Here is a 14,311-nt window from a genome sequence, read left to right on the forward strand (position 1 = left end):
TGAATTTTAATGCACATAATCTTCTTTATTTCCTAGTTTGCCTGGGCCATCTTTTTCTACTTGTTGGCAGAAGCATACTAACAAAAAAAAATGATTACAATTTCAGAGTCAAAATAGTAGTGTAAAGTAGTGTTTCAGTAATGGGATTGACATGTTCACAGCCAGGTGTACACTATAAAAAAAGCTGAGGGTAAGCTGTTGAACACCACCGATACAAGTATAATGTCATATCTTGTGACTTTAAAACACTCTGCGTTCAACACTGTCCATCTTACTGTTGATGTCAAGTGTAATTACCAACGGAACTGTTTCCTGTGGTCTCTTATTTAGGATTTATGCTAGCCAATAAAATTTGATATTAAAATGTATAGCTAGGAATTTTCCTGGTCTGGATCTTAAACTTGTGTAATTAAGAATGCGTAGTTTTGTAGGGACATTCCAATGGATTACTACATGTTAATGAAGGTGCAGTGCTGTGAGAAGAGGAGGGAGGTTTGGGGTAACCAGGGTTTTTCAGGTGCATGTTTGACACTAATGCCAGTTCACTACAGTTAATTTTTCCCCAAACAGTTAACATGGTCAACACATGTGGGCAAAGTCCTCATTACTCTCCTTTCTGTTAGGCACCTGTTGGATTCACTTACTGATGCCCTGCCTTGAACATTGACATCTGTTCATTTCCCCTTGTTATCAAACACGTCCTACTTTTGGCTTTTCCTTTTTATCCAGGCCAATTGAACGGAAGAGAGTGGGGGTGGAGAGGAGGCTGCAGTCATACGTTGATGCTGTCATTCTTTGAAACCAGGGATGAAATTGGCAGTGAAAATCAGTCAAAAGCAACAAAAATTAGCATTGAAAGTGGTGGAGGGGGGTGTAAATGGCAGACCTAAAGCAGTTTTGATATGAAGTGCTGCAGTGCAAGTTTTGAGGGGTTGAACAGTGACTCATTATACCAAATTTTTGGGGTCATTTAGGTATTTAGAAGTTCAAATAAGCAAATGTGTATTCATCAAAACTGAATTAGAAGTGATGTATTGATGTAAGATTAAGACCTACAGGATGCACAGATTAATTGACAGAATGGTGATTTACATGGCACTGATGAAAATAGGTATAAACCTTGATAGCATTTATATCTTCAGCGTGTCAGTTTACTGAATGTTGACTTAAATTTCAAGTTTGGAAGTCACTCATTAACCAACTAGCAACCCAAAAAATAGCATGACCTCGGTGTCTCTCCTCCCCTTGGCTATCCCTCTGTCATTTTTTCTGCCATGCACTTACTGACACCACTATTTTGGACACAGTCCGGACTGCTTCATTAACACTGTAAGTCTGAATATTTGTATAAATTCAAATGTAACTTAGAAATCCTTTACAAGTATGACAGGCATTTCTGTGTACACTGCCAATTTTTTTTATTAATCAGCAAGGGAAACAATTGTAGAGCCATTGTGCATGAGTGAGAATATGAACAGTGAAGGACTGCTACCATAGTGTTGAAATATTTTATGATAGTACATAAATGCTTGTTTTGCATCAGTCCCTGATGGGTTGTTTTATTGGGTCTGCTTATCACTGTATATCTGTTTTTGAGTGTCCATGCCTGTGCACAGTCCCCTCAACCTCTCTCTCTTTGTCACACATTCAGTTGTTGTCATCACCCAGTTCTATCTTTCCCACAGGAATTTTCAGAGACCACTGAGAGGACTGAGGAAAACTGAGACTCACATACCCGCCCTGTTTGTGAAACTGCTATATATAACATATACATATCTGTAACATACAGTCCAGCCATCTGAGCAAGCTGAGCAAGCACATGACAAACTGCCAAACCTGCCAAGAGCTCCTTTCTAACCCTACGGAGGACTCCGTCAACAGTGCAGACATTAAACTGCAGAATAAACAACCCTAACACCACAGTATAAACAGTATAAATAGAGGCACACACGCACACACGTGTACCACAAGCGCATACACAGGTAGGATACACACAATCTGTGATGTCACTTCTTTTCCGGCCATCATTCCATCACTTCCTGTCAGTCCGTCGCCTGGGAACTGCTGCTCCCAAGACACTGAATGGCAGACGTGTAGTGGCAGCCCCTCACCTGGGCAGCAATGCCCTCCCAGCAACCCTGACCTTTGAGGACCCCAGTGCTTTCCGTGTGAAGAGCTTAGGAGAGCTGCTGCGAGCCCTGGGAGTCTTCAGACTCTGTTCAGTCCCCTTTCTGGTCAATAACTGTGGAAAGGTGAGAAATGGAAAGGGTGTGAGGAATGCACTGCTGTCTGTCATTGGGCCATGCCATTGTCTTGGTTTTTTTTCCATGTTGTTCATGTGTAATATAGTGTGTGATGAGCATGTACTGTATATGTATGTATGTATATAGTATATATATATATATATGTGCTCACGTTACTTGTTCCCAACTGTTGAACATGGTGGTGGGTCTGATATGATATGGGTAGAATAGTAAAATTACGGGCAAGGAATGTGAAACTGTTTAGGCAGCCAGGTGCACCCTATAGTGCAAACAGTTTCCTTGGTCCCATATTCAAAGACAACCCCCCCCCCCCCCCACTTAAATGGATTCATGAATGGTTTTATGAACAGCTCATATTAAAGTATATGTATTTGAATACAGTGTCATTACAGTCCCTGTTGGTGTAATGGTCAGGCGTCCGAATACTTTTGTCCATATAGTGTGTGTGTATATATATATATATATATATATATATATATATATATATATATATATATATACACACATGCACACACACCACCTAGTGTTATGTGTATTTCATTTTCTCTCTCTCTCTCTCTCTCTCTCTCTCTCTCTCTCTCTCAGCTCATGTCTCTTGCTCGCTCTCTACTGGGAAAGAGAGGTTTCTCTCTGGTGCTCCGCCCCACTGTCTATGCCCAGTTTGTTGCTGGGGAGACTGAAAAGGAGATTGCTGTTGCCATGGAGAAAATGAGCTCGCTGGGATTGCGCCCCATGCTGGCCGTTCCCATTGAAGAGGACATCGGAGAGAGCACTGGGTTAGCATGTCATGTCAACATTTCTACTTCATAGAATCTTGCCATTCAATACTTATGGTTTATTATCCCCCTACACTCTTAAGTGTCATCAATACCTTCTGATGCAGGTAGCTGTAGTTTATCATTTCTTTGCACTATCACTGAACAAAAGATGAAGGAATTCCTGATTGTAACCATCTTACCTTGAAGTCATAATTTCACTTAAACAATATATTCTATGCCTGATATTAATTTTGGGGGTCTTATCAAAAAAATTAATTGATGATGTTGACAGAGAGAATCGTTACAATGACAACCTGGAGGCCATGTTGGAGTGTGTGCGCATATCCCATAGCAACGCCTGGACTACAGATCCAATGATGCAACTGAAGGTTACCGCACTGCTGAGCCCAGAGCTGTGTGTGAGTGTTGTTTTCAGGCTCAGCAGAATAACTGTGATCTTAAGCCCTGTATTGACACATTTATATCTAATATTGTTGAAAATCTACAGTACAGTCCAGCCAGTTGTTTGTTATCAAACTTATTTAAAATGATTCCTTGTAGTTTCAGAGTTAGAATACCTTATTGTTGAATGAGTGTCCGTGTTTATTCTCTGTAATGAACTCAGGTCAAGCTGACCTCCCTCATCTCAGAACAACAGTATGATCTGGACCTGCTAGTGAGAGCCATGGATGGAGAGGTAGCTAAGTCTTTACTTTTGTGAAAAATTATTGAATTCTTCTTCTCTGTGCCAGCTAATATACCATTGTGCCCAGTCCAGTCATTAAGCAAATTGTTCCAATTCTTCACTCTCACAGTCTGTCAGCTTCCCAGGTCTGACTGACAGTGAAAACATGCATTTTCTCTGTAGCCTCCAGAGACTCAACAAAGTCGGAGAGGTAAGAACAGACCAAGTGGTCATAACAGGGCTGCTGTGCAGCAAGGACTTGCTTTTCTTCTAGTGAGTAGTGATTCTCTTGTAAGACATAGCTCTTCCTTGTGTTTTCTGCAGTTCACTGTAGAGGACAGTTGTTATGTTCAATAATACAATATTGTTTACAAGACACAAAGAACACAGATACACAGAGACTGATATGAATATATTGTATTACATAGTCTGCATATCAGAAAGGAACATAACCATTTATATAAATATCACCTTAGATTTTAAATTACTGGGTGTATGTCTCTCCTAGGCCAGTGTGATGAAGGTACGAGTTCTGGTTGATGCAGAATATACCTACATGAACCCCGCCCTCTCCCTTGTCACCATGGCAATGATGAAGAAGTTCAATCAGAATGGTGCCTGGATCTGGAACACCTATCAGTGCTACCTCAAGGTTTGTGTGTTTATTTTCACTGTTTCTTCCTCTCTGCCCCCCCCTTGCTTTGTGTGTGCCATACCCATAACCCCCTGTATTATTGATTGTATCCATACATTTCTCCTTCTCTTTACTTTTTCATTTTTTCATGTATATCTCCTTATGTGTGTTTTAGAGTAATTTTATGTGTCTGTTGTCATGTCTCATGCTTCTGGTCTCTTGTCTGATTTTGTCACTTTTATATGTGTAAGTATCTTTTTCCTGTTACTATTTACATATAACAAATAGATAAAAAAAAAATTGTTTGCGTTGACTTTCTGTTCATGACTTAAAATATTGTAAATGTCACTGTCATGCAGTCAGTCTGTCCCACATTACCTCTCCCGTATTATCTCTTTCACAACCTTCTCTCAGGTTAAGTGTACAAGTGCTATAACGTGCAGTATGGATGTCTTTGGTAGTACTTAACCAACCTCTTTCTCAGGAGTCAAGGTCTCTGTTACTTGATGCAATCAGTCAATCTCTGAATCAGTCCTTCTGTCTGGGAGTGAAGCTTGTTCGAGGGGCCTACATGGATAAGGAAAGGAAGCTGGCCGATCAGGAGAGAAGGCCAGACCCTATTCATGAGTCATGGGAGCACACCAATGACAGGTGATCAATGGAAACTTTCTTTGGATCTGGAGAAATGCATGTTTGAATGTGTATTTGTGTGTGAGTGTGTGTGTGTTTTCACAAGTGATGGTTTGTAATATATTGTTTTGTTATGATTATGTAGTTATAACGGCTCTCTAGACATCATGCTGGACCTGATTTCCCAGAATCCTGAGCGATATCGCGTCATTGTGGCAACACACAATGAGGAGTCAGTCAGACATGCAGTTTCACGGTATGATTGAACAATAATGTATATAATTCTGTATAATGCAATCCATACTGTCAGTGTGTCTATACCATACTGACTGATGGTGTCACTACGTTGAATTCTATAGTGTCTGTAGTGCTATATTCTCAAGAATGTCTGTGAGTGAAGCTGCTTACTCTTGGTCAGGATGGCAGCGTTGGGAATAGACAAGAGTATTGGCTCGGTGTGTTTTGGACAGCTGCTGGGGATGTGTGACCATGTATCGCTCACTTTAGGTAAGACACTTCTCTCAGCGCAGGGTAAGGTGTGTAAGCGTGTTAATCCATGCTAATTCCCTTTCTTTTCGTCTCCCTTTCCCCCAGCCCAGCAGGGGTACCCAGTGTACAAGTCGGTGCCCTATGGCTCGGTGGATGATACAGTGCCCTATCTGGTGCGCCGTGCCCAGGAAAACCGCACTGTACTGCAGGGAATCCGCAAAGAGAGGGACCTGCTGAGACAGGAGCTGAGGAGGAGACTGAGAAAGGGGCTTATGGGAGGCAGGAAGAGAAAGTGATGAAAGAGGCGGGGGGTAGGGTTGAGAGGTAGGATGATGGAAGAAGGATGTAGGCACCAGGGTGGTTAAAGGAGTTGACCAGTAAAGCCTGGAATGGTTTGAAAAGGCAAACGCTAGAAGGCATAAATTGTGCTCAATGATGAGGAAGAGAGGAAGAGAGGGAGAGAAGGAGAATGCTAAGTTGGGGGGAGGTTGATTTTCTTTCCTGAAATAAATGCAAGTACAAATAACCGCATTCGTCAGACCATTTGCACCTAAGCTTTATTTACTATACCGCTGATGTACATATCATTGGTAAATTGTCATTTATAGTCTACTATTTTCTGGAGATCAAGAAATTTCAATGTTCTGTCATGCCATAAATTTGCATATTAGGTCATTTTTCTATTATTTAAATTGGTGTCTATTCAGAACTTAATGTGTACAGTTACAGAATTGTTTATGCCCAGTTTTCTTTAGACTAAAACACAATAAATGTGAGAAAGATGGTGATTGTAAAAAAAGAGTGACCTTCATCCCTATTTCATGAACTGTGTTGTCTAACACAATTATATTTAATTAATTCATTTCCTGACTTTTTGGTGGATTTCCAGTTGAATGTATTTTACCTTGCCAAAGTTCACATTACAAAACTGCTTTTTTTCCTCCTTGAAAATGTTTGTTACCAAATGGAAAGAGGGAGTGCGAGAGGAGTCATTAACACCTGTTCACTAATTACCAGACTTCTGCCACACCTCCACCCTTTCTCCACACTAAACTGTGAACAAATGTTGCTATTTTGCTGTCTCTGTTTTCATTAGATGACCCAGTAGCAGGTTTCTGTGACATTTAAAAAACATGTATTTTTTCTGTTTAACATCCTCTAACAATCATTGAAAACATGCTTTCAGAGCTTTAGAAAATAAAATCAGATGTGTTAAAAGCACATAGACCATGTAATGACCTTTAAGCCCATTTTGCATGGGATATTTTTAAGCTGAGTTAAAGGAAAAGCTTTGTTTTTGCATTCTACTGTGACAAAAACATATGATATAAGGAGTTTCTCCTTTTCCATTTGTGACAAAATGAGGACAAAATGGATCGATGTTGATGGACCCAGTGTGAACAGCTGATTCATTTCAGAGGAGGGACAAAAGAGGCAGCTGCCAGTTTTACATCCAGTTCAGACAGGGCTGACTACCTGCAATTAAGCAGTCAGACAAGCAAATCCACCCAGTTAGCCATGCGAGTTGGTCATGAATGAATGTAGTATGGAACCATTTCACCCAGTTCTATTTGTAGAATCTTCAATGCCTGTTGGAAAACAGACTTTTTTTTTTACCACTGAGCCAATCAGAGAACAAAAGGATGTGCTTTGTATACACTTTGAGCCTCCATGTAAAGTAAATGTAGTAGAAATAACACAGGCAGTGCTTTCAGCAATAACTGTTGCAGATGGAAGGGAAGCAACCAGCTACTGATCTAAAAAAAAGTTCAAAGAGCAGAAGAAATTGTAAAGTTTAGTCAGTTATGTAGTTATGGTGGAACATGATTAAATAAAACATAAAAGTAAACCTTAATTTCTTTCATGGAGTATAAATGTGAAAAGACACAATTTTTCCTCTCCTACTTGTGCCATTACGTCAGTTGTCTGAGGAGTCTGAATGGATTAAATTTAATCTAAACCTATGTTCTTTGATTATGAAAAACAACCCCCCAAAAAAAGTGATTCACCAGCTTTAGGGTTGTTGTTTTTTTTTTTTTCTTTGCATGCAGACTCCAGAGGAGATTCAGGAAAGTACATCCTGCCATCCCTTTTGTGTGTATGATGGTATGAAATGGTAATTACTCACCAAGAATCACCAGTTCTGGCTGGCTTGGGGGCATTGTGTGGTGTGTATAGCCCAGAGGGAGCTGTCACAGAATGCAGGGTGGAACGACCTACCATGTAATACCATTACTTGGAGAATCCATGGAAATTACACTCACAAAAAACACAGAACATACAAGTATCACAGAGGAATTCACCCCCTCACTGTCTGTAACACAGTATTATCTGTAATATCTGTGAATATATAATATTGTAATAATTGATTATATTACAAGAAAGATGAGGATCATTTTGCGTAATACAGGAAGATTCTTCTCACATTAAATTTGCTCACAGTGAAAAGGTTTCTATTCTTTTGGTTGAGAAGGATGCACTCATCTCTCTCACTTCCCAAATAAAAAGGATGGCCTTTGGAAAAAACAAACACTTATGGTCTGCTGCTGTATTTCCAAAAAAAATAATACTGTATGTGTTCAAATATAAGACTAGGAATATGATTTCAAACTGACATATATAGCAAATATTAGAACATGTACATATTATTCACTGTAAGTACATGATTTTATTTCATTCTGTATAATCTTGTAAATGTTTGATTTTTGTGTTTAATTTTTCAATAATGTCCTTGATCTTTGTATGATAGTTATGCTTGAGATATAGGAGGAGTATTTCATATGTGATTTTGTGCATATATAGTAGAAAATCAGAATACAATTGCATGTATGGCAATAGCTGTTTTTTTTTAATAAATACAATGATACATTTTATAAAATTACAATTTCTGTGTCCTAATTTTCCATTTATCAACAAACTCTATCAAAAGGATTAAGGTCAATCTATATAAGTAAATATGCAAGTGAAGCTCAGACTCATCAGGAATAATGTCACAAAAAGGTAAAGTCATATAAACACACTTTATTTCTTAGATATGAATATAATGAATGAACTAAAAGATGCAAAGATTAATTGTTTTACAAAATCATTTATATTTCAATAATTGTTCAAGAAATGGACAAACAAATATGCACGCAAATACTAACGTGAAAAACCTTTCAAATAAAAATTCTGTACACCTGCTTTCACAAAACCTTTTTATTCCCAGACAACTATTACTTCACAGCTGTTTCTCCAACTGCTCTCCACTGGGACATGTTTTCTATTGTTTTCCCACTTGTGGACATAAAAAAATCCTCAAAAGGTAAAAATGGATCCATAATGTTGTACCTTTTGTGACAAAACTGTTTATTATTCATGTAGTCTCACATGCTCAGATACACTATAGCTCTTCCTCTCTCTTTCATTTCCTTCAGAAGACACCTCTCCCTCCCATCTCCAGGTAGGGTCCCTGACTGTGGGCATGTCCATGCCGATGCTGTCCATAGATGTGCCTGAGTGGGATGGTGAATGGGGAGCGGGGGTCCTGACATAGTCTTAGAGGGTAGGAGGGGAAGGGCGGATAGAGGGCAGCTTGAGCAGAAGAGGAGGATGGAAGGCAAGAGGAGAGGGAGGGCTCCAGAGTTGACATAAGAGATGGATGGAGAACCATTTCTGAAAGGTATGGTGGGGCGGGATTGAACTGAGAAAATGAGCCAATTTCAGTGGGAGGAACTGTGGGATAAGAGGATGGTGCGGATGAGGGGAAATGAGCGTAAGCAGCTGGAGGAAGAGGGGGATTTGGAAGAGAGGAAGATGTGTGGGAAGAAGTAGAGGCAGGAAGAGATGGAAGGGAAGGTGCTGATGATGGTAACACATAGCAGGAAGAGGGAAAGGAGGGATTGGGGACCGAAGGTGGGGCATGAACTGAAGCGGAAGAGGGGAAGGAAGACAAGGCTGAGGACAGGACAGGCTGACTAAGAGCAGAGGGAGTAGAATGGATAGAGGTGGAAGGTGGGAGAGTAGGATTGGCGACTGAAGGAGGGGTATGAATAGACGTGGAAGATGGCAATGTTGGAATAGGAACAGGAGTGGTGTGGGTAATGGTAGAAGTGGGAAGAGATGGATTAGGGTCAGAGGAAGGAGTGCTGATTGAGGCAGAAGTTGGGAGAGTTGGATTTTGGACAGAAGGAGGAGTATGGGTAGATGCTGAATGATGGATAGATTGATATAAAGGGGGAGGTTGAGAAGGGTAGGTGGAATTGGGTGGGGTGTGGGGGCTTAGGAGGTCTTGTGGAGAGTTGGATGGAGGGATAGAAGGATAGGAAGCAGAAGTGGGTAGCTGGGGAGAAGACGAGGAAGGCAGTAGCTGGTAGTTTATAGTGGAATCTGAAGTCGGAATTGAGGGGGAAGCTGTAGAAGAAGGAAGAGGAGGAGAAGATGGAAGAAGAGAGGGATAGGAAGAGGGAGGCAGTGATTCATACAATGGTGAAGCAGTAAGGAGTGGTTGAGAGGAGGAGGAGGATGGAGGAAGAGGGGTATAGAGAGATGCCGATGTAGAAATAGGTGGTCCACAAGATGTAGGCTGAGGTAGAGGGGCAGATGAAGTGAAAGAGGAAGAAGTGAGAGAGAGACTGGGAAAGGCTGGGGTGTATGAGGGGAGAATCATTTGGGTGGAGCTGTAGAGAGACAAATGGAAACATGCACAGATTAATTTAAAGGAAAACAACTTGTTTTAACATTTATTGCAAGCTGGAATGATTGTGTTATTATTGATTCTTTAATGGTCATGATCTTTCACCTTCTGCCTAAGGGGTTTTTGTTTTGACTTGATTAATGGGCTACAGTTAAACTGCAATCACATTTTTGTATATATATGTATCTCAGGAAATCTCTATGTATTTGTAATCTGAATGAAGTAAAACCCTTAAAGAAACAATCTTAATCATAATGTTTGGGTAGGTTTGTGTGTGGATTGTGTAAGAATTTATGAAATAGCACTCACTTGTCAATTAGCCCCTCATTGCCACTTGTGTCTGATGTTGTTTGCACATTTTCAATGGGAGCTGTGATCTCTGCAATCTGTGGTGTGAGGAAGGCCTGGCCAATATCCAGGGGCTCGTCTGAGACTGGAGCCTGCTGGAATGTGGAGTTGTCTGGGCTGTAGGTACAAACAGACTCTGGGATTGGGAGGCCTGTTAGGCCAAGGTCCTGGAGGTTTGTGGTTGACTGGGGCAGCAACTCAGTTGAGTCACATGGATCACAGGACACTGAGAAGAGAGATGTGGACAGAAGGAGTTAGCACTGCACAAACAACGCCTCTCTTTCCTCTTCCTTACTGAAATGGCAATAAAAAGAAAGACATCTGAAGAGATATGAGAATGACTGAGACAAGGAAATAATGTGCAACGTTACTTTAACTTACCAATATCTAGTGGCTCTGTCTGCTGTGCTGGTTTGCCGCTTAATTTCCGTTTAAGCCTGGCTTCTCTCTGCCTGCAGGAGACAAACATATACATAGAAGGGGCAAAGTCAGTAACATGAACCTTTAAAGAGCAATTTCAAAAGAGAGACAGTAGCTCTGTAAAGTGAGTATAGAATGCATTGTGGAAATAGCAGCGCTAGTTTGTATTGTATTTTCTGTCTTGTGTCTGACAGGCACTCGCACATGCAATGCCTCAAAAACATAAAGTTGTGTCTACATATCAAAGTTATACCCTAAAGTCTGTTTATATGTGTCTATTTGTCTGTGTGTCTGTAGTGTTGTTTCAGGAGCAGTTACATTACCTCTTGCTGTTCATGCCATTCTCTCTGAATCCCTTGGCAAAGGGGTTGGAATTAATCTTCAACTCAGTGATCTAACAAAAAAACACAATCACCACAGCACATATTTAAAAAACACCCTTATCAGTGCACATACATACAGTAACTACTAGAGACAGAAAAATGTGCTCATGACTAACAGCACAGCAGCAGTGGTATACATCTACAATACTGACAAAATCAGTTTTGACATACCCCACGATCAGCTTTTAAATTTTAGACATCAGAAATCTTGTTTTATTTGTCTGTCATAAGCATCTTAGAAAACTCTCGCTCCCTCTCCCTCTCTCCCTCTCTCTTTCTCTCTCTCTCTCCCTCTCTCTTTCTCTCTCTCTCTCTCTCTCTCTCTCTCTCTCTCCCTCTCTCTTTCTCTCCCCACTTTTCCAGCGTTGTTGCTGAGTATGGACATGTGATCTGCCCTGTCTCTGTACCTTACTGTTCTGGTAGGCTGTGACGGTGAGGAACTGTGTTTCAGGGAAGACAAAGGAGTATCGTCCCCCTCCCCACATCAGCACATCCCTGGCTTCGATCACATGCAGGCGAGGTTGGTAGCGGTGGAGAGAGTGGAGAATGATCTGAAGAGCAGAGAGAGAAAGAGACACAGATGACAACACTGTGCTGAAATATGAATAAATCCTATTGGATAAACAGTGACTGAGACTGTGTGCTGACAAATACACACAAACACTTACGCAATAACACACAAGCATGCATACGCACATGGAAATATGTGCACGAATGCCTGGATGCATGGATGCATGCACAGACACGTACAGAGAGTGAAAACGCGTGCAGCTCATCACTGTAATGTGCTCACATGTCCACGTGTGTCCAGCGTGTTGTTGGTCAGTTTGGCGCGATGGAAGGAGATGACCCTGCCCTGCCAGTGCGCCCCTGTGGCTGGAGAGTCCGGGTGGATGAAGACGCGATCGGGGAGGCGTGCCTCTGCTCCACCCACAGCCTGCCAGGTATCACCCTGGAAACGGTACCGTGACCCATCTGCAGGTACCACTTCCAGCAAGAGGATGTAGCGCAGAGAGGGATTCAACCCAGACACCTTCACTCTGAGCTGGGGGAACATTCGTCTGAAGCAGATACAGGGGGACCAAGAGAGACAAGTGGAGGGACAGGGAGACAGAATTTAATACAGTGCATTTATACTGAGACAAAGGATTATTATTACATACACAGACACTGTGGTAAGTTATAAGTAGGTTAAGTTATAATATAAGTTATGCACAGGATTCATGTTAGATATCTAGACATAGAAGCAGAACGGAACTGACACATTTTTAAAAATGTTGGACTGAATCTGTCGTCCACTATTTCCCTGCTTTAAATGCCAACTACTCTGACAGTAATGACAATAATTGCTAAATTTTTAAACTTGCTGATCAAATGAATAATTGGTTTACCGGCCAGTCTTTGTAATGATCATCTCAGTCCCCACGCTGCTGAACTGTTTCCATAGAGCTGCATTTTCCAGCTCCATTGTGACTTTGTCTTGTCCTTTTCCTGTACCTTCGTTGGAAAGGAGTGGAGCCAGTAACCGTTGGGGTGGGGCTCTGGCTGCCATGTCACACGTGGTTGGAAAGAGCGTCCGATGAGATGGGGCTTCCCGTTCTGGTAAACACGTGTTTTATGCAATGATAATTATAATAATAATAATGTACACAACAAAATTAATCCTAAAGGAACAACTAGTTATTCACCATAAGAAACGTTCAATTTTTTGAGACAACATTTTTGTCCTGTAATTTAACAATAAAAATAAAAAGAAACATGTACTAAAACCTTACTTCACGAAATAAAGTCACGGAAGCCGCACACTACACATGCAATTGTTATACAACTCTACGTTATCATCTGCTAATGTCTATGGGAAAGGCTGTGAGAGAAGCCTCTCACCTTATTTTCAACTCACCTCTGTAACAGCAGTCTGTCAGCCTCTGTGGCCCCAGGGCCAGACTTGGGTACATTTCCACCCCCAACATCCCTCCTTCTCTCTCTCCCTCTCACTCAGTGTCCCACTGTCTCACGGCTCCTCCTTGCCTTCCTTCAGTTTTCTGCTTCTCATCCAGTACCTGCTCTGTCGATTTGTTTGCTCTCTCCGCTCTATTTCTTCCTTTCAACTCTTTTTTCCCCCCGTTTGGTTTTGTTTTACCAGTATCCTTTGTGTTTCCTCTTTTGGTCTTTATCTGTCTTTCCCCCTCTCTCTGCTCTAAATGTCTCTCTCTCTCTCTCCCCCTCTCCGTCAGTCTTATATAGGTGAATGAGTCTTCACACGTTGACCAAATGGGAATACCTTCTCACTCCATCCTTGAATTTCTCCTTCACACTGGCCTGCAGGCCAGCCTGCTCCCAGCTCTTCCTCTCCACTGCTACCTAAACAAACATGATCACACAGAGGGAGCACTCGAGAAACACACGGATGAGAGCAGTCAGTAGATAGAAAGAGCTGTAAAGACGCTTTTAGGTGAAAAATAAATTGAAGCATATACTTCCCAATGTGTACATTGCACATATATGAATAGTGCAAGTACATGCATACAAATATAGCTGTTTACCTCATTACATACATGGACATACAGATAGTTGTGTGCTTGTTTTACTAATTTGTGTTATCAACTCATCGTTGTTAAGCCATAATCTAGATCTATTATTCTAACCTATATTTTAGAATGTTGTTAACATATGATTCTGTGTATCTTACATGTCTCCCATTTAAAAGCTATTTGCCTCTGAAGTTGTTGAAACAAATTTGAGTACCCTCTTTAATGGTGGAATCTGTGGGGGGTCTCCGTGGTCAGTTAAATGAGGTCTAAATGAGCCCATGTCCTCTGTCTGTGTCTCTCCTTCTCACTCTATCCCAGTAGGAGGTGTGTGCTGGTATGCAGGTGGAAGGGTGTGAGAGGACCAGTTTGCTCTTAGATAAACAGACAGAGAGAGCTTCTATGCACTCAGTATATTGTCAGTAAGCGAGAGGGTTAAAACTGTATACATAAATAACTGGACACTGAATCGTATTTAATTTTGTCAAGGTGGAAGT

At 41.2% G+C, this 14,311-nt stretch overlaps 2 protein-coding genes across 2 annotated transcripts; one reads left to right on the forward strand and one right to left on the reverse strand.

Annotated features, from left to right (window-relative positions):
• The first annotated feature begins 1,072 nt into the window (after positions 1–1,072).
• Positions 1,073–5,970, forward strand: prodh2 (proline dehydrogenase 2). Its single transcript, XM_036546206.1, has 11 exons — positions 1,073–1,329; positions 1,686–2,252; positions 2,850–3,040; positions 3,315–3,441; positions 3,648–3,719; positions 3,838–3,918; positions 4,216–4,359; positions 4,826–4,992; positions 5,117–5,227; positions 5,390–5,478; positions 5,566–5,970. Exons 2-11 carry the CDS (start codon positions 2,004–2,006, stop codon positions 5,754–5,756), a joined length of 1,422 nt encoding a protein of 473 aa, XP_036402099.1. The 5' UTR covers positions 1,073–1,329; positions 1,686–2,003; the 3' UTR covers positions 5,757–5,970.
• Positions 5,971–8,872: 2,902 nt separating this feature from the next.
• tbx6 (T-box transcription factor 6) lies at positions 8,873–13,256 on the reverse strand. The gene is made up of 8 exons (XM_036536843.1): positions 13,187–13,256; positions 12,678–12,885; positions 12,080–12,347; positions 11,694–11,837; positions 11,227–11,297; positions 10,865–10,935; positions 10,445–10,709; positions 8,873–10,118 (listed from the first exon to the last, which is right to left on the reverse strand). Exons 1-8 carry the CDS (start codon positions 13,254–13,256, stop codon positions 8,873–8,875), a joined length of 2,343 nt encoding a protein of 780 aa, XP_036392736.1.
• Between the last annotated feature and the right edge of the window lie 1,055 nt (positions 13,257–14,311).

The sequence above is a fragment of the Megalops cyprinoides genome, chromosome 1, assembly GCF_013368585.1.
Source record: "Megalops cyprinoides isolate fMegCyp1 chromosome 1, fMegCyp1.pri, whole genome shotgun sequence".
Classification (NCBI taxonomy): domain Eukaryota; kingdom Metazoa; phylum Chordata; class Actinopteri; order Elopiformes; family Megalopidae; genus Megalops; species Megalops cyprinoides.